The following is a 26,048-nucleotide window of genomic DNA, read 5'->3' as shown; positions in this document are numbered from 1 at the left end:
AAGAGGTTTGCTGACAGTGTGCCACCAGTCTCACCACACTTGGGCAAGACCTTTCACTTCAGGTACCTCTTTGCTCTCACAACCCAAGGCACAACCACTGACACACAAGTAAGCTGCAGCAGGGGATACTGGTGCTTAGAGAGGAATTGCTGAGCTACAGCTAAAGAGCTGCCCGGATGACAAGAGCTGGGGACATGCCTGGGCTCTACCTCTCACACAAGTGAGTTTTCTGGAAGTCCTGGCTGCATTACAAATGTAATGAGAGACCTCAGGGACACCTCTGGATCAGATCTGCCCTGAAGCCTCAAATTCAGGAAGAGGAAGCATTGTGGAGGTGGAGAGGAGGGAGTGCAGCTCACGCTCCAAATGCTTTCCAGAGTATAAATCATCCCACTTTAATACCAGGCTATGTCACCCTGAGGCATTCCTGGACAGGGAAAGCACATTTCCAGCTGCACAGGGCACAAAGACCTTGCAGCAAACCTTTCAAATGAAGGCAAGCCCTCAGGGTACAACCCCAGGTGCCATCCTGGCTCCATTTCTGCACACAACTCCTATAGAACATGCTCACCCTGTCTTCCCATGGGCTCTCAAACCTTCCACCAGCCAAAACAGAAATGCTGCAGGCGTAGCAGACGCCCCTGAAACAAACCCCTTCCCAACATGCACCATCCGACCCAATGACACATAAACCACACACCAAACACATGGCAATGGACAATTTGTTCTTTATTGATTAAAAATTAGAGACATGCAGTAAAATACAAAGTCCAAAAAAGGAAAAAAGCCTGAATATTTTACATCTTTCATTATAATCTACAATACATCAAAGTTGTGAAGAGGATCCATTTTCATTAACATTGTCCTTCAAAGTAGGAACTAACTTAAAATTACCACCTGATTTCAGGTTCAGATCAGAAATTTGCACAAAAACCAAATTCTTAATGACACTGGAAAACAATTATGAACAGCATTGGCACTTACTGGAACAACATCAGAAAAGACAGTTGTCTAGCACTGTAATAGCCCAAGTAAATATTTTGGATCCTTATCCCAAAACATCTGGAGATCTATAAAGCAAAAACCATGTTTCTTCCTTATTTTCTCCACTGAAGAATCAAGGAGCCTTAGGTTAGGGTGACCTCAAGCTCTTAAAGGTCCTGGCTTTGGGAAGGTGGGGAATAAATAAATAGACACTGCATTGTTCCATTTGACCAGTTTGAGCTCTACCTTTCTCAGCACCAGTACACGAATGAAAGAGGTCCCCATGGCATGCAGAGAGAAGGGAAAATAATACTGTACCAAGACTACCTCATCCCCATATCCTAAGGCTTTCCAATACACCTGTACTGAGCACAGGGTGACAAGAGGCCAGCCTGCTCTTCCCAAGCCAAGAAGCTCGATGGGGGACACCACAGGGAGCCTTTTGTGTCAGACAACAGGAGGAAGCACCAGAGGCGCCACACGCATGTGCAAGCACACACTTGGGCAAACTCAGCTACCACCAACTCCCTGGTATGAGGCACCCACTTCCTGGGCTCTGGAGAACATCTGCTCAGCACCCTGACATGCTCTCAACTCCTAAACCCTCTTTCTCCTCTCCCTCCCCTTCACACTCACCAGCCACAGGGCTGCAAATGGCCCATGGGGACATACCCAATATCCACCTAGAGGCTAAAAGCATCAAGGGCAGTATAAAAAGAACATGCATAATTCGGGAAGCTTCCACAGCTGCTCATAAAGAACAATATATAAATACAGATTGTTCATCTGAAGACTTGGAAATAAAAAAGTCCTAATTGAACTCAGTCATTCTGCTGTTTCTGCATTGTTTGTGGCTGATGGAAACAAAACACGTTTCCATCTGCGTGCTAAATTACAGACTTGCAATTTCTGTGTAGAAAACACTCCAGAGCCAATAGCAGTTACAAAGGCCAACTGTGAAACAGTAGGAAAAAAAGTCAACACCATTTATTATTCACATATTGCATTACAAGTGTCTCTTATCAAACTCGGAGTATAATTTATACTATTCATGTAGAAACTCAACTTCAACACCACATAGAAAGAAAAGCTAAATACGTGTGTGACAGGGTTGCAGTGACATCCTGATCAAATGTGGAGGCTCGGACCGACGACCTGAGCGACTAGTGCAGGAGGGACACAGCCCGGCACTCGCTTGCCCAGTACTACCACTCTACTGGCGATTCTTTATTGCTGTAAAACACGACAGGGATGGTTCCACGGGTACCAGTTTGCAAAGGACTGGGAGACACGTCGGGAGGACTCACGCAGCCAGGCATAACAGACTGGGCTTCAGAAACAGGCTGAAGTGCATTGTTTCCAAACACAGAGTGACACACATCTCCTCTCCCTCTGATCACAAATACTTTGTTGATCATCCGAAAGGCCAGTTTCTGGACAGCAATGCCTCATGGGTCTGCTTCAAGAACAGACTACATCTAAGATGCAAAATGAAAGACATTTTGTTGAAGGACTGCTTTAACACAAATTGAAAGGTTCAGCCCTCATGCCACGCCTGGCACTCATGTGGAGAGAACCAAAATGATACAAAATAAAATAAAATGAAATAAAATTAAGGCAGTTTACAAAGGGAAGCTGACTTCTAACACCTCAAAGTCAAGGAACTTCTCAAAAACACAAACACAAGGGAAGATGTCTCTCCCTCCTGTGGGTTAAGACTTGGCTTGCTTTCTCAGATGCAAGCATTCAAACCAGAAGTTTTAAAAACACACAGCCAAAGAGAAGCAGATTTCTCAGCACTCCAGGTGACCCAAGCAACATTTACATTGGTGTTTCAGATAGGAGGAACAGGTAAAGGACAAAAAAAAAAAGAAAAAAGATCCATTCAGTATTAAAACTTGTGCAAAAACAGCAAGTGAAAAAAATGAAACCACATGTAAGCAAACATTTAGGCAAGATCATCAGAGCAGTGGAACCCCCTGCTTCGTACTCAGTAGTATTTTTCTTTAAAGTAAGGCAATAATAAAATGAACATGCAGGCAATGACATGTTGGATCTGCATGTTTGAGATGACAGATACAAAAACATGAGAGTTGTTTACAAAAGATGTAAACGCCATCGGTAATTTCAGGAAGGTTTGTGATCCTATTAAGGAAAATGTTAAAGCTTCTAGGAAGGGGGCTGTAGTTCAATTCTTTGGCAGTAGTGGTTTTTTTTTTTTTCTCTTTTAGGCTAACAGAAGCATTACGAATATGCACATGTGGGTTCTCGGTTGGGAAACATCTCCTGGGACCATTGTTTAGCTGATGCTGAGCTGTGCAAATCCTATGAGTTTGCCATCATCAGGAATATCTGAGCCTTCAACACCAGATGCCTGAAACACAAGGAACAGAAATCCAAATAGCAACACACATGTTCTAGCTGCCGAGATCTATCACCCTACATAACACAAGGTGTACAAGGTGTCTCCTCCCTGGGGAGGAAGCAGCCACAGGAAGGGCTGGGACTGAAGTTTTGCCAGTATCTGCTCTGACCAGGGCTCTGTGCACTAACTGGAGCAAAACAAGTGATAACTCCTTACAGAAAGAGTACAAAATAATGGCACACACTGCTTCACTACCAATAAACTGGTTACACCATTTTTCCTGCCCATCCCATGCTACCCTGTCCCCTTCCTGCTTTATTTCTTCATTTCTTTCTCAGAGGCAATGTGTCTGGGCCATCTTCATTCTCCTCCTCCAAAAAAGGAGTCTGTGGCATTTCCCAGCCCACTTACCTGCCCTGAAGTATTTCTGCCCTTTCTGGACAACTGTATGCTCCAAGCCCAGAAATATTCTTTTGTAACATTTTGATATGCTTATCAGCCAGGATAAGGGAATGTTTGTATTAGCACATCATCTCACACGTATTTAACCCAGGTGCTGATGAGAGGACATAAGTGGGAATCTGCATTGCCTACTGTCAGACAACCAGCAGGAAGCTTTGGGAAAGAAGGGAGGATTTAGAGTGCATACATTAGATGCCTACAGTAGACATCACAGGCGCCTAAATGCAATGCCTTCTCTTTGCAAGTGACATCTTGTTCAATTAGGGAACAGGAATAAATACCAGTTTGAAAGTGACGGATCTGTTGGCTTGGGGCTCTTCCACAATTTTCTGCAAATTAGCTGCAACTGAAATCACACACACAGAAAATGGGCAAATATTAGGACAGGCTAGAGAAAAACATCCCACTCACTAGGTCTTTTTCTATTACTCAAATTTAAAACTTTTTAAAATGAAAAAAAATGTTTAGGTCTCAATTAGACTCTGTCTACTTAAATCTATTGCTTTAAACTGAAAATGCTGTAATTTCTTACTATGCTTCTTTTTCAAATGTAGTTATTTTTTCCTGGATGTGTTGGGATTAGTAGTAAATCAAGTAGGAAATCAAGTTAATTTCACACTAGCAGCCCTTCCAAATGTTGCAGCCCATGAATAAGGATCCGTTTTGTTTGCTGTAGTTGAAATATACAGGCAGTGCTGACAATTTAGAAGTCCCACCTGCTGCACAGAAGGACACATTTACTTAGCAAACTGTTGCTAGCAGTAGCTGCTCATACCCACACAACATGTACTGCTGCCCTAGTGCATGTGCACGTTGTGCTTCCTTCTCCAGCCCTACTTAAAAAAGCCTGGCTGATTCCAGTCCCAGACCTCTCTTGTGCAGGACTTTTGAGAAGTACAGGCTTGTGGAGAAATTTGGCAATGCATGTATGCCAGGTGACAATGATTCAGCTAATGCATTGATTAGCCTTCATTTTGCATTACAAGGAACATTTGCTTCATAATGTTTCCAACTAAGTCTTTTTCTCATGGACTGGGGGATGCCTACGTGTACTGGCACAGAACTGTCACCACAATTAAGAGTGGTTTTGTAGAACCACTGGGGTAGAGAGCCAAGGCCACAGCCAACTCCCACAGTACCCATTAATCAGGTCATTTTAAACACGCAAAAAATTACTGAAATGGTTAGAGCAGAAAGCACAATACATAATTACCTATTACAAGATCTCTGCCATCAACAAGACCTGCTGAAATGAGTTCTTGAGACACACCGTCAGCAGTATCTGTTGGGCAGAAACCCAAGAGCCAGTCACCACATAACAGAAACTGTCCAGCTGATGAATGCATCACATAGAAACCTAATCGAGCTTATACAAACCAAACAGCAAAAGTGCTGTGTACACAAGACAGACAATAGGGTGTACACCAGGTGCAGTCAGACCACTCTGAAATACACTGTCAAACTCTGAAATGGAATTCTCTGAAGGGCTTATGGTTATATGGATATGGTGACATTCGTGAACAGTTTTACCAGAAGGGTCTTCTCAACAGCAGTGCTCCAAGCCCAACTATAGGGCAAGCCCTTTAAGAAGGCACAGGCACTCATACGGGGTTTCCATACACACAACTGCACACCAAACACAGAACCTTGCCTTTCCCGAGCCACCTTCACACACTAATTTCCCACCAGCTCACCTCTCCCTGGGGTAAATTCAAATCGAATATCATTGAGCTCTTTTTTTGAATTCCTGTGGGAAGAAGAGAATTTTATATAGAAGAGACCATTTAATTGCTCTTATAGGTGCCCAAAAGAAAGTGCTGGCATTGAATAATCAGTCTGTGAAAAGCGAGTTCATTGCAGCCTTCCCCTTCAAGGCACAACTAATCATTCGGGTGTGCATCTGGAAGCAGGGTTCCTGGCATAGTCTGCCTCAGCCTGACAGAGCCCAAATGAGCTGAAGTCCAGGATGAGTGCCAGCTCTCTGGTACAAGGGCACATTGTTCCAATGTCTCAGCAACTCATACCTGTCAGCAGATATATCCTTAAAGAACATCCTTCAGAGGAAGGAAGCACTTGGGGACTGCAGATGCACACACATCATGCAACTGTCCAAGAATGACTTGGAGGTGATGCTCAGAAGTCCCAGTCCAATGCCTATCAACAACTAAGATGTCTACAGAAATAAGAGACAGGCTTCTTAAATGAGAAACATCAATATGTGTAATGATAATAGAATGAACTTACAATCCTTTTGCTGCCTGTTTTCAAGGGACACAGACCAGAATCCATGCCTTGAATCAGGTAAAAGCTCTTCACTCTCAGAACTGGCTGAAGTTGTGCCTAAACAGTAAGATGGTCCAGCACAAGGTGAAGATCCCTGATCCCCTTTAGGGAACCCAGCTAATTCCTCCTTTCCAGCCCTGTTAAGTCTTCCACCATCTGTCTCTACAAAGGCTCGCTTTGACAGGTCAGTTTTGTGTCCTTACCTTAACCTTAATACAAGGCTGATGGGGACTTTCGTATCTTCCTGTACCGGAGGTGCAGCAGGGGGAGGTGGGGCCTGCAACAGTATTACATTGCTTTAAAGTAGATTAACACTTCCTTTCTCTGGTTGTAAAACTAGAGGTAACCTTGATTGACTAGAAACACAAATAAAAGTTTAACTCATCACTGGAATCATGACCCTGCAGTGAAAATAACAGACTAATGAAACAGAACTTCACACTTAAATAGTAACCCAGGAGGTGCTCTCTGCAGTTGTCTTTGAAAGACTATAAACTACATTGCTTTGAGATATGCCAAAATGGCAGGAGACTTCAGAATAAGTGCTAAATGTAAAAAGATTGCTTGCTTTGCATCAAAATTTAAGATTATGGGGCACTGACAACAGCTTCAATACCTCCTTTATTTTAATCCCTGCCCCAAACATCTGATTTAAAAACCCAATACAGTTGTGAAGAGTACCTAGAAAATAATTGGCAGATTAGCATACACTTTTAGTTACTTTTACTTCAGCTGTTGGTGCTCTTGTGCTAGCAACAGAATTTAAGGCTTCTGATAGCAATCTTGGTTCTGTTGAAGGTGAAAGCTTTACCAGGTCAGTGAAAACAAACAAGGGCTCATAGACAAGCATAGAGGTCTGCAAAACAGTAACCAACAAGCTACAAGAACCAGGAGAGGTACAAAGAGCTGTAAAGAAGCACATTATTAACAAAAAAAGAGCTACAAAGAACAAAGAGCCACAAAGAACACACACTGCCATAAAGGTATGAAGTTTACCTTAGGACAAGGTACCAACAAATAAGCTATTGCCACTAGTGGCAGGGAGAAAGATACTCTACTAGCGCAAACCAAAACACTTTCACTGAGACCAACACTGCTACTTCCTTTTACTGGACTGAGAGTCCTGGCCTTCACCGCTGCTTGAAATTCAGTGATTAAACACTGGTCCTTTTCCAGGAGATTTGATTTAAGTATTAAAGTATTAGTGTAGCCAGGAATATGTCAGACCCAACTCCACTATTTTTGTTTAATGACTAAGGCGCTATCTTTAACAGTTTTGTAAACAGGAACATGAGCTGACTGCAGTGAAGCAACGCACCTATCGTCCATGTTCTTTAAAATAATGAAACACTTCTAGGAAGGAGTAAAACCAAGAGTTTTTTCTAGCCAATACTGCCAAGTCTCTTCCTCTTGGATCTGCCAAAGGATGATGGTAGCTTGGCCCCCTCCAACACTGACAGCCTCTCCCCATCAATAAATATGAACATTAATGTCTTCTCTTATGAAAGAGAGGAGCCAGGAGTCCGGCAAACTCCACACTGCTTTAATCAACAAACAAGATGACATGTTCCAAGTGTCTCAGTAATGATGTGGGTTGGCCCTTTTTCTCTTTTTAACACAAGTCAGAGCTCTTTCCTGACTGTGCAATGCCTATCTGACCTACATCCTACACATTAGGATGATGCAGCTAAGAATTAAACACAAACTTGTCAAGCTTTCATATTGCCTGTAGCTCCCCATAAAGGGTCCATTCTTCCCTCCCTGCTTGAAATGCAAGTGTTTAAAAGCACCATGAGGTTCAAAGCTTCCCAAAGATGGAGTTTCTCCACAATTTTTGTCTGCTACAATGGCAGTTTTAACCTAGGCCTTCTGTCTTTCTTCTAAAGTCTGGAGAACTCATATATTCTGTTTTTCCCCCCTCTCACTTTTCTCTCCACTCTTACTTTATAGATGTCACTGATGCTGAGACACACCCTAAATACCAGGAAGAAGCAGCTACCACTTAAATGAGACTCTCCTTTTTTTTTCCTTACCTTTAACCTTGCCTCAAGCCAGAGTCCACTCCCTAAACAGCATAAAAAGTCACTGCTCACCCACAAAATAAGCATGAAAAACTGCCACACCCACGTTGGCTATATTCCTTTTGCAAGCCACCACGCCAGTTGTCACTTCTGCATAAGCAGCAGCATTAAATCAACTCCAGACAAGCACCTTCCACAGCTTCCAATCATTTTAGCTGTTCTGCTCCAGACTTGACAAGCATGAAGCTGAAAGCTGGTACAAAGGGATTCTGATCTTACCTGGGCTGCTGCTGGGGCTGCTGGAGGAGCCTGTCTAGGTGGAGGAGGTACAGCAGTTTGAGGTTGTGCAGGTACTTGTCCTGCAGCCTGAGGTAGTTGAGTAGGTGCCTGTGCTGGAGCATTGAGCGAAGGACCTGGAGGCTCAGCTGATGGGAACAGCTGCAAGCAAAAAGGCATTTTAATGAGAAAAGGAACTTGAGAGTTCTGACTCAAGCACCACCTTTCCAAGAAGCGCTTGTTTGCCGCATATATCACTCAGAAATGCAAGGGCATTCCCAGGCCTTCAGGACACTAACACTGATCCCAAGTTCCTGTTCAAGGGGTTTAATGCATCCTTATGTTCAGGGACCTCCCCGCCACACACATCCCTGCCCTGACATTTGCAAGCTTTATTCCCCAGTACAGAAGGATAAGAAATCAAGGTATCAGCATGACCATGGATCTTGGACAAAAATTACACTCTGCAGCTAGCAAGGCTGGCTGCACATAGATCATATCCTAGCTTGGATGAGTGCACCCTATCCTTTAGTTTCCCCTCTTCTCAGTTCCCAAGTCCTACTTTTGAGTAGCCATGCAGTCACAGCAGAGCAACTCTGCTTTGATTTGCAGTTCCTTTCAGAGAACACAGCCTAGCAAAGCATGAAGATAACTACAAACGTCTCTGTTCAAACGTCAGAGGCAGAGTAATACAGACATTCCACTGAAAACTGAATTCAGAGTTCTTTGAAATGCACAGACAAAACTCTCAGATTTGGACTTACTAAAGATAAAAACATTTATATGCAATTAACTGGGGGGAGGGGGAAGAGCTAAATGACAGCTTGAACTTTTTTACCTCTTATGTTATTCAGAACAGGGAACCTGATTATGGCATGGTAGCCAAAGGACTAAGTTTGACAATACTTCCTGATTGTGCCCTCCAACTTAGAGTAAGTTGTAGGAAATAAAAATCACCCTGAATATTGAAAACCTGGAGAGCAGACCTCCACATCACTGTATGTTACGGCATGTATCACAATCAGGAAATTAATCCCAAAGGGATTCTGGTTTTCAGCTTTTTCTTTGAATTTAGAGTTTATGTCAAATTACGGTGCCAGAACTGTAGCCTTTCGTAAGATCTCCCTTTATAATCAATCCCTGGAAACAGATGAAGGAAGAACAGGACTAACTCAAGACTAATTTCTAGGAGACAGCTCTGTTTATCTTTTCACACCGATAGAGAAAAGACAGACATTGCATAGCCTCTAGATGATAAGCACTCTCTATCACTGAAAGATATACTAATATACCTAATATAAGAAGCACCAGACAGAACTGAAGGCAGCTTATAAATTGCAACTTAAGTTTTCTGTCATCAAACACTACCACAGATTTATTTCACAGTTCTGAGCATAGATTCCAAACCAGTGAAATAAGAGTATGCAAAACAGACATTTTAAAGATGTGTTTTGTTGGTCATTTGTTAGAGTTTTTTAAAAGAGGAAACAATATAATCACAGAATGGTTTGGGTTAGAAGGGACCTTAAAGATCATCTATTTCCAAGCCCCCAGGGACACCTGCCAGTACACCACGTTGCTCAAAGCACCATCCAACCTGGCCTTGAACACTGCCAAAGGACAGGGCAGCCACAGCTTCCCTAGGCAACCTGTGCCAGGGCCTCATCACCCTGACAGTGGAGAACTTCTTCCCAATATGTAACCGAAACCTCCCCTCTGTCAATTTAAAGCCATTACCTCTTGTCCTGTCCCTACCTGCCCTTGTCAAAAGTCCCTCTCCAGCTTTCTTGTTGGCCCCTTTAGGCACTGGAAGCTGCTCTATGGTCTCACCAGAGCCTTCTCCAAGCTGAACAAGCTCAGGTCTCTCAGCTGTCTCCACTGTTTCGAGATCTTACAACATACAGGCTTTTGCAATAGCAAGTAAAGGTGAATGGATCTACACCAAACTTATCTCTGGAAGACCTCTCGGCATTATATAGCCAATGATTCATTTTATAAGGTTTTCAAGCAGAGCTCAGCTAGATACTAGCTTTTACTTCACACAATATTGTTTTAAGAGGCTAATAAAAAACATGCCTTCAAACAACAGCAATAACTAGGTATCATAATTTCAGAAAGCCATCTGCAATTATAGCTTACCTCAGAATTCTGTACAGGTTCTTTCACTCGGGGAGACTGAAAAACAGAGAAAAAGCTATCATTGCCTAGATAAAAGTGAAACTTATTGATTAGAAGGCCTTGTCAGAACCATACTGAACATATGGAATCTACACAACTGCTTTCAGGTTACACATATGTATTAAGATGAATAATGAAAGGGACATCACAATTTGTTGGCAACCTAATCATATCACGCCACCCCGAAACAGCCATGTTTCAAAAGCTGCAGTTGATGTTTACGCAGTGGCATACAATATCCTAAGCTGCTACCGCTGTTCACTGTAGCAAAATCCAGTACTTCTGAAGATCACTAAGAATGGATCAAATTACTTGTGCACCAAGATGGCAAAAATCATTTTAAGCTACCCAAGTCTTTGAGAAAAAGACAGATCACACAAATCTGCCTTGCAGAACTCTGCTGGGAAACAAATTCGGTTTGTATACTTAGGAAACTAGTTTGCAAACCTACTTATTTAAACCATACAAAACCTGAGGATAGGGAAATCAACCTTACTTGTGCTGCTTTATAGAAAGAATGCTCTTGCCTGCCCTTCTTGCCCTTGGACTCTGCATTATGCCATGCACTCCGTGAGAAAAAGCAGTGAAACAAAGAGATCAGTGGACTGGAGAGGAAAGTGCAGCCAAAGCAATGTGAACAACCTTTGCTTATCAGTAGAACAAAGATAACATGCATTAGCTATTCCCCATGAGCAGAAGGAATTACCAAGTACTCCTGCAATTAAGAGAGCCTGCAGCTTTGACTTCTAACTAGTCCTATTACCATGTGGAGATAGGTGGGATGACTTGGTCCATGCTGGGATTAATAAAACAGATGTTCCTTCTCCACGTAATGGTCTAAAAGACAGGTTCAGATTAGGACAGTACAAGTTTGACAGAAGAATGTAAATCTCATGCCACTCTTCTGAGCCAGTTTATGCAGTAACCAATGTCACTACCGTAACAAATACAGATCTGAGCAACTTGTAACATGTCATAGAATAGCAGGTTGGAAAGGACCTCAAGGATCATCTGGTCCAACCAATCATATGACCCAGAGGCTTCTCATGAGAGAAAAAGCATCTTATTCTCAGAACTGCAAGTTGCAAAAAGCCCGCTGGACATGAGAAGGAACAGTTCATTCATGATGACTATGTGCAGGCAGTGTCAGGAAAAAAGTGAGGTAGCTGGAAAGATAAAGCCTGAAATCCATCTAAATATGCTGAGCCTTGACAGTTACCAGGCAAGGTGAAAAACATGGCATTGCTCCCAGAGATAAAACAGCCATGATCCACATCTGCAGTGCTGTTCTTTCTGGCACAAAGCTCATATCCAAGAGTACCCTCTTAGAAATACCCTCAAGGAATAACTCAAAAGGAGCTTGTCTGAAAGATCGCAGTGTGCTAGACACTGTACAGACAAGAATAGAAACACTGGCCCTGCCTCACAGCTAACAACTAACCCAGATAAATGGCAAACAGAAGTAAACTAAGGGAAAGCATGGACAGAAAGGAACCAGGATAAACGTTAGAAGATGTTTACCTAATTAAGGCACAAATAGGATGACTTCGGGGGTGTGCCAAAAAAAACATTAATTCTAATTTATTTTTGCTTGGGCAACCAGAGATGATGTAACCAGTGAAATGTGACCACACAGCATCCACTACACAGATTTACTCAGTAATGAAAGGCGAATGACTTAGGGGATGACATAGCACAATTGGTTTAATTTGAATTCAAGGTTTTAAATGCAGAGAGGAAAGAAGTTCACCAAGTCTTTATGTCCAAAAGGTAACAGTGAGCCAGCAAGTCACCATATGGTATGAGCTGAATAGATATTTCTGGCTCTGTTTATAATAAACGTTTCTCTGTTTTCAGCTGCATCCCATTAAGACTTGTAAGATACACTTTTGTACATATTATAGAAAAAAATTGGTGAATTTAAAAGTGAAGACAAGCAAAAAATACAAATGCTTTTTGTTTATGTACATGCTTTTATGCAGGTTAATTATTAACTATTTTAGCAAATTAAGTCAATCTGCAAAGTGTGATTTTACTTTAAGGCTGACAGCAATAAAACACAGATACAGATAGAATCACAGAATGGTTTGGGTTTGAAATGACCTTTAAAGATCATCTACTCCAGCCCACTGCAATGGGCAGGAGTAGAAGGTGACACCTAGTTAATGTAAATTATTCTATTCTACAACTGAGGGATTACAGACAGGTGGAATTTATGCCCTGTGCTGGAAATATAGCCAGAAACCACAGGATAAACACCAGTCCTCAATACACCATCATATTTGTGGCAAATGCTGGCAGTTTTTTTACAAGTCGTATGATCACTTGAAAAAGGATCAAATGCATGAGGTGTACAGGCATTCCTGTCCTTTCACATTCAGGTATAAGAAAATTACTCAAAAGCTGTGGGAAAGACACCCATGGCAGGATTCAAGTACCCAGGCAGACATGTAGTGAGGTCTAAGATGCCATAGTGCCCTTCCTAACCTTCAGAAAGATGCAGGTCTCCCAAAGTTCTGTTATATCTACATCAGGTGCCTCCAAAAGGGCAATATACTACTACATTTCACGTAACCGAATTGAGACCTACTGCTCCAACACCCATCCTAAAGGTTCCTTGAACAGCAGACCTAGAAGTAAAAGCTAAATTAGACAAGTATGCCCAAATTAGAGCAATCAGAACAGACGGCAGTACAAGGAAATATGCCAAAGCTTCAAGAAAAACAAATGGCTTGAAAAGGAGCCTGTAAACATGCGTGTCAATCTGCTTTTTAATGCATAAGAGGAATGAAACAAGTACTGTTCAAAACACAGTAAACAGTGTTAAGTCATAGTACCCCGAGCTTAGAGACAAGATAGAACAAATTCTAAGTAATCTCTGAAATAGTTAGGGTCTTTCACAATATTGCCTCCTAATCTGATCATATTTTAACCTACTAAAGGAATTTTGAAGATTTCAGCTCATAAAGCATCAAGAATTTCAGTAGCCACCTTGTGCCAAGATATCTTTCTTGACCACATAATATGAAGCTGGATATAGTAAGCCTTTCAAAAAGTCACAATAGGTGTTGTAGCAAAATATGGAATTACTCTATCAATAGTAGCCTTTTATAATCCAAACATTTCAAATGATGCTAAAAAGATGCAAAAATCCTGCATTTAATATTTAAAGGTCTATACAGAACACCAGTAGAAGGCAGATGAATGAAAGAGAAATGAGAAAGTTACAAGTTTTAAAGGGATAAATTCTCCAAACCAATACTGCCTTTCTTTCCCCTTTCCTGAAACTCCTTCACTGCCTAATTCAATTACAGAACGATTTAAAGGCCCAATCCACTTCAAGCTACCTGCTGCAGTGAAAAGAGAACATGCAAAATCAACACTGCTGACAACTAGGGGAAGACTATCTGGAAACTTACTAGATTCTTTTTGTTGATCATTATGCATTACTTCTCTGTTTCTGCGGGTTAGTCTGGGTTTGGGAGATTTTGTGTATGTGTTGGGAGAGGTGGTACCTTTTACAGGATTTTCAAGTGCTAGACCGATCACTCCTTACGACTTTAGGGATGCCATAACATTTTCTATCGGGACTAATAGATTTCACTGTAACTGAAGGGACAGAACCAGGCCCTGTGTGTTTCAGATATCAGCCATAAGCACAGGCCCTATTGATTTCAGCTCCATCCTGGAGAGGGCAGTAGGACAAAAGCTCTCCTGACACTTCCAGAAGAAAGCGTTTCAAAGAGTCAGCAGCCTTAAAAACAAAGAGAATATCCTAGTTCAAGTGAATGAGTATGCTGAGCTGACAGCAGACTGTCTGAATTCATGTTCCCAATTATACTCAACATCCCTGAATGAGACCAGCTGCGCCCCAGAATGATGACAGGAGAGAGATCAATACAAGTTTTTTCTTTAGCCTTCAGTCTGTTTTCTTTCATTTGATAACATACTCAAAGAGAGGGATCATAACTTATTGTGTATTATACTTAAAACAAGGCCACATGCTTCCCAGAAAAGTTAAAACAGTGGAGCTATTGGAGTTTGAGGACCCACCCTGAGCTGTGAAATTGCTGCTCTGCCTTCCTCACTTTCTTCATCTAGTTCATCATCACTCCATTCCCAGCCACCATCTTCAGTCTTATGAAGACGTCCACTGGAACCTGGGACTCTCCGGACCTGCTCAGCACAAAGACAGAGAGCTGATATGTCAAGCAGACAGTTTCTACAGTTAATTTTTTTTTTAGGAAACATAGCACAAAAGCATCTCAAGGTTGCATCACCTGCCAGGGTGCTTGAGTATTTTATTGAAATGTCTAGGTCTCTATAAAGAAAATGCCCTACTACAGTAATTACCATTAAAAATGTGAACACAAGCATAAAACACTAGTAGAACTAAAGCAAAACCCCAGGAGGTTTTCAGTACCTTTTTGGATCTTTCAGTGATTGTTGGTGCTCTTTGCAACATCTTCTCTTGTAAAAATTCTTTATTCTGCAAAACAAAAAACACCAAAAACTTGTATTGCTAAAAACACCCTTTGATTCCTTCGATGTCTCTGACAAAGAAACTGTTATTTCCTGCAGAAAGTGTTTTACATGTCTCATCCCCATTCGCCCGAAGAAGTTAAACACCTCCTTCCTTCGGACAACAGTGTATGATGTCTCATCCCAAATACCTTTTCAGTTAGAGGTGGCCCTTTCCCTATGCAAAGTAACACAGAATTAACAATCTAGATATATACTATTCTGTCTGATTTACTGGGGTATGTATTTATTATATTGCAGCATCTGATACCCTGGTAAGAGGTTTGGCATTCTTCCATTTGCAGATACTACTCCACCTAGATCCAGTGTCTTTGCTTTATCTTATCCCTAAATTTATGCCAGTCCGACTTTCAAAGGCAAACCTCAGATGTCAGGCAGACCAGGATGCAGGAAGCCTCTATGCTGGAATAACAAGACTGAGGAATTGGGGCAGCAGGATTTAAAGTGGCTGAAAAAACGTACAGCACATATGAAGTTTAGGGGGAAAGTAAACGCAATGATCTCAACAGACCAAATATTAAGAAACTGCTGTGATGTTTTACTGTATTAAATTTCCTCTTCAGCAAGCTACTCCAAACTGGTTAATGTGGGCTCCTGAGCATATAGTTTTCCAACTGCTTGACTGCTGAGCCAAACTGGCTACAGGGGAAACAAGCCAGGCAAGCACTCTGGCATCAGCACTCGATTTGGCTGGGTATTTCACTTCACATGAGTGCGGTTGGATAGCCCTGCAGTCTCTGCCCGTGAGGTTCTCCCAGAACCTCTCCATGATGGTTTGTTGAAGGCAGGATGGAGAGTTACAAGACACACACTGTCACTTACTGAGAAGTAGCTCTCAGCATTACCAAAACATATTGCCACATAACATAGACTGCACTTAAATATATGATTCAGTATAGACAGAGAAGTTGGACTCTTCTGTCCTCACGTTACAGCTGTCAGCTTGGCAGTGACTGATGTATGAATATAATTTAACACCGAGTGTTAACTGGCATGTGTTTTCACTTCAAGTGCTGGTTTAAGTATTGCCTCATTTACAATAATGTTAATTTTCTATCACCACATATGCTAATATGCTACTCTGCAGCAGCTTAATGAAAGCATGAAGGAAGTTTTACATATAGTGAAGTGTAACATGAACCAGAATTCACATAAGCAATTGGAGAAAGGTCAGCAATGTGTAAGCCATCATATCACTTTGGACACCAAGCATGTGTCCAGTATACAGATGGAGACTATTCAGTTGCCTAAAATCCCATCACAAACAATGAAAACCTAGTGAGTACTGAAAAGAGCCCAGACATCAATTAAACTTGCCCTAGAGCAAGCAACCTCTTACATTTCATAAACTGGATCACTCTCTAGACTTCCTTGGTTGCACTTGTTATATTCCTGTCAACTTTAGCAGGACATCTGTACGAGTACCTAGATGTGGCCACTTCCATTTAAGCATCTTAATCTGGGAGCTAAAACCTACTTTGATTAATTGGTAATACTGCTGTGCTATCTCAGGTATCAGATTTTTTTTTGGCAGCTCAATCTGCATTCTGCAATAAAACCCATGTATTTTGATCACAAACATGCCACAGAAAAAAAAAAAGCAAACAGCAAACATTTCCTCATTCCCATGGAAGTACAAATTGGCCCTTGTACTATTTCTGTCTCCCTCAATTAGACCTTGCATGCTACATATGCACTAATCTCCAGGGAGTAATTCCATGGATGCTCACTGACAGTTCAAGGCTAAAAATGAGAGTTTCCTGCTATTTTGTATCACAGGAGCTTCACTTTCCATAAGGCAACAGAGGGTGAAGTTTTACATACCCTCTGCGCAGTGGGCCTTATTCACTGCTTTGCATACAGACTGATTACAGAGTTTACTAAAATATAAGTTACATTTACTGGCACAGAGACCTTTATGGTTGGAGAGGCAGCCAGAATGGCACCATTAAAAGAGAAGAAAAAACCCCAAAAGCCACTGCAAGACATAAATGTTTGAGAATTTCTAGATAATTTCTCTTAATAGCAGCATACACAAGGAGGTACAGAAGAGGGGTTTCATTCTGTTCTTCACAATGAACCATTCAGTACACTCAGCTATGCTGGCCTTAAGTGAAACTGCCCACGCTCATGCCAATAAAGCTGTCACCATACCTATCATACTTCTGAAAAGTCCTCTCCACAGCCTCTGCACAGATCAATTTAGGAAGTGTTTTCTTACCTTTGCTTTCGTGAAAAATTTGTGTCTTAAGAGTTCTGCTGCTGTCGGTCTGTCAATAAAAACAGATGCAGAAAAGACAATTATAAATGCTCCCTTTCAACACAATGGTCTTCCAGGTTGCTGCAGCTTGTTGTAACATGGCATCTTGTAACAGCGTCAGCTTCTCCTGCAAAATTGCCCTAAAAATCAGTCAGTTTATTCCAAATAAATTTTACACCAGCAGTCTTAAATACTCACTGCATATTCTGTTCAAAAACAGTAAATAACTCCTGGGCAGGGGGGAGAAGTTGCTCCCATTTTGATGCTGAACTTGAGTCTCTTAGAGCCAGTTTGATAGGTTCACAGAAACAACTTGTTCAAAATTGAAGTGAAGGATCACCACCTACAGCAGGAGGGCAGCAGTACTCACCATGTACCAGTTATTTCAGAGATACTTGATTACCTGTGTAATTAGTTCTCTCAAACACAGGCAGGACAATCAACTTTTGTCTAATAGAAAAGGAACAACTATTTCCTCCTTTAAGGTAGATTTCAGGGCTAATCCCTCAGTCAGTTTAGACTTTAGATGGAGCTTTCTAAAGACACAGACCTACATGAGAAAGTACCAGGTTACAGCATTTCCCACACTGCGAACTGCGCTTAAGCAGTAACAGAGTTTAATTAGTGACTTGCAAAGGCCATTTGTTACATGGTTTATTTTGCCTCTGACTAACAGAAATCATCCACTTTATAGCAAGGGGGCCTCAAAAAGAATTAAAAACTGCACTAAATTCTCCTCTTTGAGAACCCATACAATATGCAGATTTGATTCTGCTCTTTATGGGCCAACCTGCTCCCACAGTCAGGATGATGACAGTAGATGTTAGTGGGGCTTGAGAAGGGAGGTATGCCATGCTGCAAACTGATCATGGTTAATTCCTACCAGCATATATTCTAACCTGCAGGGATAGGATATGCTTTAGAAAGGAGAGAAAAAAAATCAGGGGGGGAGGGGGAGGAACCCTGCTATCAGCATTTATAAAGCACTCCACTGATTCATTAAGCATTTCAAGTGTAAAGCTTGTTAAAAGAGATTCCATCTCACGATGTGTGAGAAGCCTTTGTTGCTGAATCTTTCATAAGAGGGAACGGAAAAATGTCTTTATTATTGTTTTACAAAGGGACTTTTTTCCTTTCCAGAATTAGTTTGTTTACAGGGGGGAACAAACAAACAAAAACAAAAGAAAACCAAGAGATATAAAAAGTGATCTGTGGGAATGATTGTTTCTTTACCTTTGCATTTTAATTCATATGTTTTAAATGCAGGGTGAACACTTTTAAACAGCTTAACAGGCTGGCAAACACTATGACTGTCCTCCACAGAAACAGCTCTGAGCTATCCTATGTGACAGGCTGTGGGTTTTAAACAGTGCTGTAGACAGCAGACCGATGTGCAGCTTTGAACAAGGTCGTAACATCATGATACAACACTATCCTGTGGTAGTATTTCTAACATCACAAAGTAGCCAAACTACTGTTATGTGGAAGACCAAAAGTGTGATCGGGTCACTTAAGCAACCTGTATTAATAAAAACATGTTGGTAATATTTGCCAGTGTTTTTCCTGATTTCCACCCCCAAACCAAGTATTACTTACAATTAAGCAAGTCAAAACTACACTGAAAGCTTTCTTTTCACTGTCAAATTTTAAAAAGCTTGTTTCTGAAGCTTCACAAATAAAACATATTGCCCAATGGGTAAAACACAGAGCAGTTTTGACTAGGAACAACACATGAAGTACAGTTACCCGTTGGAGGCAGCAAGGGGGAAAAATGGCACTACACACACAGTGGACTGGGATGCACTCTCATTAACCCAAATGGAAGATGTGGACCCGGGACGGGCATGATGCCAGACATTTATCCATAAAAGTAAGGACAGCCAAGAGAATTTGCAGCCACACAGCAAGATTGCTGTGTTCATTGCTACTGAAAGGCTAGAGAGGCAGAGAGAGTACTGGCATAAAAAAATAAGGAATACAATGAGTTTTGTGGGTTTGTTTTGGATGTTTTGGAGTGGCTTTAATTTATTTTGGTGTTACCTGTTTCTTACCTTTTTTCAGGGTCTTTTTGTAGGCACGATGAAATCATCTTCCTAAATGATTTCCCATACTTCTTCAGCATCTCCTTATCTTGCACACCAGTTTCCAAGGATGGAGGATCATTCTGTAGTGTCAGCATCAAAACCTGAAAGAATTATGTCTATTGGCAATGAGATTTTTCTTGGCAGTCATGAGAAACAAATTTGGGGAACACTATATGGTAGACAAGCATTTCTGTCAAGCATGTGAGTTGACAAGCACTTTTTCATTACAATGGCTCTCAAGGGCAGCCTGAGCTCAAAGTGAAGGCTCTTACAACTTAGACTGTGTCTTGCATTCATTACACAGTAAAAACTCACCTACGCTTTCCTCAAGGCAATTACAGGGTCTCTCCCCTCCCCTTCCCACATTCACTAGCTTTGTAGAAATCGTTGTTTTCAAAACCTTTACACCTCTGCAAATTCCAACTGTCAGCTGAGAGGTTCAAGACTCGTACAACAGGATCTAGAGACAGTTACCTCCACCCCCGCCCCTTTGGAAGCTTGGCTAATTTATACTCAACAATTTATGCTATTGTTTTCCATCACATCACCTCACCCACAGTGTAATCTGCAAGCCAAACACAAGGCTGGGATGTGCCTTCAGAACTGCTTGGTGTGATTAAAGAGTAAGCATAGCAAAACTCCTACCAGCCTTCTTTACTTGAGATAAGCACTTCTGCAAGGGATTTGATTCAAAGGCTCTCTTTAGATCTCCCTGCAGGTATTTCTTAGCTAGAAGGCAAATTAATGAAAAAGCAGAAGTGCAACATAAAAAAAAACATGAGGGTTCACTTCCATGTACCAATGCAACATCAGGTGAAGGCATTTCTCACACAAGCACCCATCAAGCCAAACTGATTATTTCCTTCAAATCACTCACATTCTGAAGGAAAGGAAGAAAATTACTCATTTACATTTTCACTTGTCACCTACATACAGATGAATATCTATTTTTAGAAAAGGAAGCAGCACACAGCACATTTAAATAGCTTTCAACAGCTACACTGCTTAGGGCAGTAAGAGCCCATCAATCTAGCTGAAATTATACAGTCTGTGACAGAATTCCCTGCTTTCCCCCCTCCCCTCCACCCCCGCCTTGGAGGGTCACTTAATGCACAGGTCATTTTGCTGCATAACAAAATTAGTCTGCAGTGAAATACAATTACATTCAATAAATAAAACACAGAAGTCCTCTTGCAGGCTGTATGACTGGAACCCTTAGCTAACAGAGCTGGAAAGTCATAATTCTAGCTACTATATGACAACACACAATACTAAATAGGCAATCTTTGTATTTAGAGCTACAACCCATGCATTCAAAACACAATAAACAGAAGTAGAGCTTGCAGAAGTCACTGCAAAAGGCTAACAATAATCACAGCACAGAAGGATGTATCAATGCAAACAGCAACAGCTAAATTGGCAACACATTTCCATGAACTCCTCACCGCTACACCACAATCACTGACGTTACAAACTTCAATGGCATTTCTAAACCACTCAGCTACTCAATAGTCCCTGCAGAGAGATGACAAATCTTAAAATTACTTGTGTTCTACAAGAGTTAAGCCAGTGAAAAACCCTAGCATTTAAAGCAATATATAGATATGCATGTTCTAATGAGTTAGAAGCTCCTGGATTCCCAAATGCTACTGGAATTACAGGGTGGGAGGGGATGCAGCCAGGTCCTAGTAAGGTAACACCCAACTTGCATAGCACCCCCGCAGTCAAAAGACTCGGAAAAGGAAACCTTGCCCCATGATATACCTAAAGTTGAAGGACTTAGCACTCATAGGCCTCATATCCCAGGTAACTAGTCTAACCATAAGTGATGAGGTTACTGCATGGGCTCTCCACCCCTCCTGATTTGATCCGCCACCTCAAGTTCAATAAAATGTTATTGTTGCCAATACCACACCATTTCATACTGGTGTGGTACTTTCCACTGGTTCAGTGATTGACAGGACTGTGTTTGCATTAAACAAATGACATCCTTTTGGATAACTGGTGACAAGACTTCTGAGAGATACCAGGAAATATAATCAGTGCAGGAGACGGAATAGTTCACCATACCAGTGTCACTGGATGCCAGATAACTTGCTCTGAATCATTATTTATAGTCCTAAAAACATCTGCTACCTACAGAGGCTCCAGGATTAAAACACACCTCCAGAATGGTGTCCCTGGCAAGACTCGGGATCTAAACAAGAATTCTGTAGTTTCAGACAATGCTGATTAAGTGACATATTTTTAAAAGGTGACTTCAGATAAATCCAAGAACATCGTGACCCACAAGTGCAAGTTAAGAGGACAAACCCTTCAACAGAGCATGCTAGTCAGATCCTTGGACACACCCGCAGAACACACTGATCCTTTATCTTGCACAGTTATCTGGAGACCTGCTCACCTTCATCGGTGGATATTTATGGTAAGGAGCTGCCCCTGTAGCCAGTTCAATAGCAGTGATCCCAAAGCTCCAGATGTCTGCCTTGAAATCGTATCCTCTGACCTGAAAAATATTAGAGGATGTTAGCATGTGTCTCTCTTGCTATCCTACACTGTAATCCCTTTCCTTAGCATATTACATATCCTTCCACGCTTTCCTTCCTTTCCAGGGAAGGAAGCACTAGTATTAAAGAGATGGAAAGAATGTTTTCTCTCTCCACTCCCCCCAGCTCCTTATACCTTAAAGGAGGTGGTTTAGAAGTCATAGTTTGATAAAAATTATGGTTATAGACTGTACAACCATAACTGCTTTGCCATAAACCTCTCCATGTGTAGAACACAAAGGGACACTGGTTTAACCCAGGCTCTGACTTCCACACAAAGGACAGAGAGAGTCATTAAACAGCATAATGAAACTCCCACGGTTAACAGATGGACTGTTATCCCCTTGGGACATACGCCTCACTACACTTTTAGTCAACCGCTTAATCAATCTGACTGCAAACATGCTCAATCCTGAAACTTCAGTACACACCAGCTCAGTAAAAAGCCCCTTATTCCTGTCCATGGACTAATATTTCCCTCCACTAATTAAGAGTAGCTTCTGCACTTGACATTAAACACAGACTTGTTCAGGAAAATTTATAGTGTTTACTTCCCCTCATGCACAGGAAAAAATATTTCATACGCCAAAGCGGTTACTTCCTCATTACCATTAGGTAATATTTTGGCACTTGCTTTGTCCACTGCAGGGGAGAGACATTATGTACTAACTTCATGAGCAGCTACAAAAATCAAAGCGTTTTGGCTGCTTATAATGGTTTGTATTTCTTCTCACTAGACTATGGAAAAATATTGAATCAGAGCAAAGCTAATAGGGATATTGTGTTCAGCTAACCTAACAAGCCTTAGAAAAATGCTCATTGTGAGGAAGCCAAAAACATTCCCGAAACTACCTTTAAGATGATCTTGAATTTTGGCAAACAAACAAAAACCCCTCTTGCACTATTTTTCATATAACACTATACTTGAACTGAAATTCATTATAGCAATGGGAGTTTATATCCTGTATCATTTTCATGAGCCTTAAAAGTCTAAAAAGTTTCCTGAAGTCAGTTTATGGATGCCATGATTTATGGATGCCATGCCATGAGACTTCAAGTCAGTTAACTAAACAATATAGTATAGTAAAATAGTACAGTTTAAAGGAACACAGTGCAGGAAGAAATATGCTGTAAGGGTGGGCTTTTTCCCTACCCTCACACTATTTTTTATGTTTTGAAAATAACTTTGGGATATTTCTTAGCTTTATCTCTCAGTGTTGCAGCTCATCTATATGCACTTCCAACTCCCCATTCCCTATCAGGATTTTAAGTGCTTGATGGGGGGGGGGGGGGGGGTGTTATTATACCACATAATCCTGTTTGCAAATGAAAACTATGAAGTTCAAAGCTGTCTACAGCAGTTCTCATTGACATCCATCCAATTCATATTAGTCACCACCTTGCAGTTAGTTGATATCAACATTTCTTTTTCTCAGCAACTTTTTTTGCCATAGATCTACCAACTGAATGTACACTAAAAGACTATCATGTATTGAGATAGTAAGGGAACTTAATGATGCTGAAGTAAACCAGATGGAATTGGGTCAATAGTATCTACATATTGAAGGCTAACCTACAGCAACCCCTTTGTCCTTTATCCCGGGTTGGATATAGTGGTTCAGAGTGACACCTACTGGAAAACAGCAAGATTATATAAACGGACAGTGAAGGATTTCACATCAGCATCCAAAAATACCACCTTAATACTTGCAGCGAGTTAGATCTGTATGGCCTGCATAGTAGTACTGGACTCCCTAGAAAACCCACCTCCTTTGGAAATATGCCTGCTGCATCAAGAACCCCCCACTTTGTCACTGAAACCTTTATCTCCCCTCTTTAGCACCCTCCTTAAGAACTTTTTTCCCCTGTTGTCCTGAAGGTTGCAGCCACCCTAACTTTAATGAGCCTGGAGAAGCACAGTTAGGTTCTGGCCAGTCTGCTGTGCCCTCTGCACCAGGAAAGGACACAAAGGACAGATTAGCAAGGGACAACCATGATCTGATTTTAGGTACCCTGAGTACTATATTTTCATTTATTTTTAAATCAACATAAATCCAGAAGAATATGACAGCAAAGCAGTTCAGAAGCAAGTTTGCAAAGACAGCTCTTGACCTGGGGAGCATGTCTTGTACTCTACAACGTTAGACCTGTACTCCGAGGAGGTTGTAGGAGTGCTACACTGCACCAACCCCTCAATGCCACCATGGGGAGCTACTCAAGACACCAAATACTGAGAATGCCTTTCATCAACAGTATATTTAAGCTACCCCAAAATTATCTCGATCCCTCCAGAAGTTTTGGGTATAGGGAAAATGTACTAGAGTCCAACCACTGTTTTAGCTGTATTTCATTTTAGATATATATGTATAGGAGGGGTCTTATCCAAGTTACTTCTAAGTTTCAAAATATTTTGTTGTGAACAGCAGGGAGAGAAGCAATAAGGCAGGTTTGAGTTAATAGAAACGTGTTCCCCAAGTGCTTTTGTAAGGAATCAGAGTGAACAAAAAGAGCCAAAAACTAGCCAAAAGAGCAGAGGAGGAAGGGGAAAAGCATCCCTCAGCATTTACGGTATGGATATTCAGAAGCCAAGAGAAACTAAAAACCTGAATAAAGTCAAGTGTATGCTATTTTACAGTAATAACTCCCCACTGACATGCTGCAATTGGCAACCCAAATTCTAAAATGCAGAAGAGCACATTACCAAGCTGTATACATGCAGATTTACCACATGTGAAACTATTTATATTTTACTTCACATTTATGGAGAGGGAGAGGCACATTAGTCTTCTTTATGCAACAGCAGAGTTGCCTCAATCTCACCTTAGGTAGGAGCCAGAAGAGAAGCAACAGAAGAGATGCTTCCTATTTCTGGCTGCCATAGGCAAATCAAAAATCCTGTGGTTTTAAGAAAGCCTTACAGAATGCCAAATAACCATTTTAGTTTTAAGTAAATATGGCTATCGCTGACAACAGGGAATTCCAGGATCAGGTAAGAGGATACTAGGAAAAACAATTCACCTGTTCCATAACTTCTGGTGCCATCCAGCAAGGTGTGCCCACAAAAGTTTTCCTGACTTTATTCCTGGTAATGTCACCACCAGTGGCCAGAAACGCGCTAACGCCGAAGTCTGAAAAGAAAACAACAACAGACTTTATTAGGAACACATCCCCTCTTTCCCTTCATGTTCCCAGCTACCTATTAAGTACTAGACCATACAGTTATGCATGAGGAGCTTCCTAATAAACAAAGAATGATCAAGAGTGCTGATACATGAACACCCTGTAGTCCCCCATTTAATTACTGGGGACAGCAGAGCTCTTAGTGTTGACTGACAGAGAGGAAAATTCCACTTTCCATTACAGCCCACTGGTCGCATTACAGTGCGCCCGCACTCCCCCAGCAGATCTGCTAACTGTACAAGCCTGCCTCTGACAGCCAGTGCTTTATTCACATTTGTATAAATACAGAACAGGTAATAACTGAACTTCGATTAGCATCCTGTTAAGAAATCACAGAATCCTAAAACGGATTGGGTTGGAACAGACCTTGCAGATTCCAACCAACTGCCATAGGCAGGGACACCTTCCACTAGAGCAGGTTGCTCCAAGCCCCATCCAACCTGGCCTTGAACACTGCCAGGGATGGGGCAGCCACAGCTTCTCTGGGCAACGTGTACCAGGGCCTCACCACCCTCACAGGGAAGAATCCCTTCCTAGTATCTAATGTTAATCTCCCCTCTGTCAGTTTAAAGCCATTCCCCTCCCATGTCTTGTACATGCCCTTATAAAAAGTCCCTCTCCTCCTCATTGCAGCAATGAAATCTGGTACATAAAAAGTTACTAGACTTTACAACATTAACTGTCCTAACTGCATCTTGCAGGCTGCAACCCCTTATTCTGAATATTTTATCATGAGAATATGCTTCATTTGGTGATCTTCAATTGCTGAAATGCTCAGTACTTTACTAGAAACTTGGACTGGCTCCCACTGATACAGCAGCTACTGAACCAAGCAGCACATGCCACTAACCAGCCTTACCGTCCTCA

The 26,048-nt window shown here is 41.5% G+C and overlaps 1 protein-coding gene across 1 annotated transcript in view; it reads right to left on the bottom strand.

Annotated features, from left to right (window-relative positions):
* Nucleotides 1-710: 710 nt before the first annotated feature.
* Nucleotides 711-26,048, bottom strand: part of OXSR1 (oxidative stress responsive kinase 1) — a 93,143-nt gene continuing 67,805 nt past the window's right edge. Inside the window, exons 6-18 of the mRNA XM_062621373.1 lie at nt 25,020-25,129; nt 21,860-21,961; nt 19,423-19,556; nt 17,333-17,381; nt 14,993-15,058; nt 14,623-14,745; nt 10,531-10,566; nt 8,395-8,553; nt 6,298-6,371; nt 5,506-5,558; nt 5,025-5,093; nt 4,093-4,157; nt 711-3,358 (exon numbers count right to left, since the gene is read on the bottom strand). Coding sequence (XP_062477357.1) covers nt 3,284-3,358; nt 4,093-4,157; nt 5,025-5,093; nt 5,506-5,558; nt 6,298-6,371; nt 8,395-8,553; nt 10,531-10,566; nt 14,623-14,745; nt 14,993-15,058; nt 17,333-17,381; nt 19,423-19,556; nt 21,860-21,961; nt 25,020-25,129 — 1,115 coding nt within the window. The 3' untranslated portion in view covers nt 711-3,283. The remainder of the gene's footprint in view (nt 3,359-4,092; nt 4,158-5,024; nt 5,094-5,505; nt 5,559-6,297; nt 6,372-8,394; nt 8,554-10,530; nt 10,567-14,622; nt 14,746-14,992; nt 15,059-17,332; nt 17,382-19,422; nt 19,557-21,859; nt 21,962-25,019; nt 25,130-26,048) is intronic.

The sequence above is a fragment of the Pezoporus occidentalis genome, unplaced genomic scaffold, assembly GCF_034315485.1.
Source record: "Pezoporus occidentalis ecotype Australia unplaced genomic scaffold, CSIRO_AGI_Poc_V1 ctg23, whole genome shotgun sequence".
NCBI classification, from domain to species: Eukaryota; Metazoa; Chordata; class Aves; order Psittaciformes; family Psittacidae; genus Pezoporus; species Pezoporus occidentalis.
Note: the sequence above shows the minus strand (reverse complement) of the source record. Positions and strands in the feature narration are given on the sequence as shown.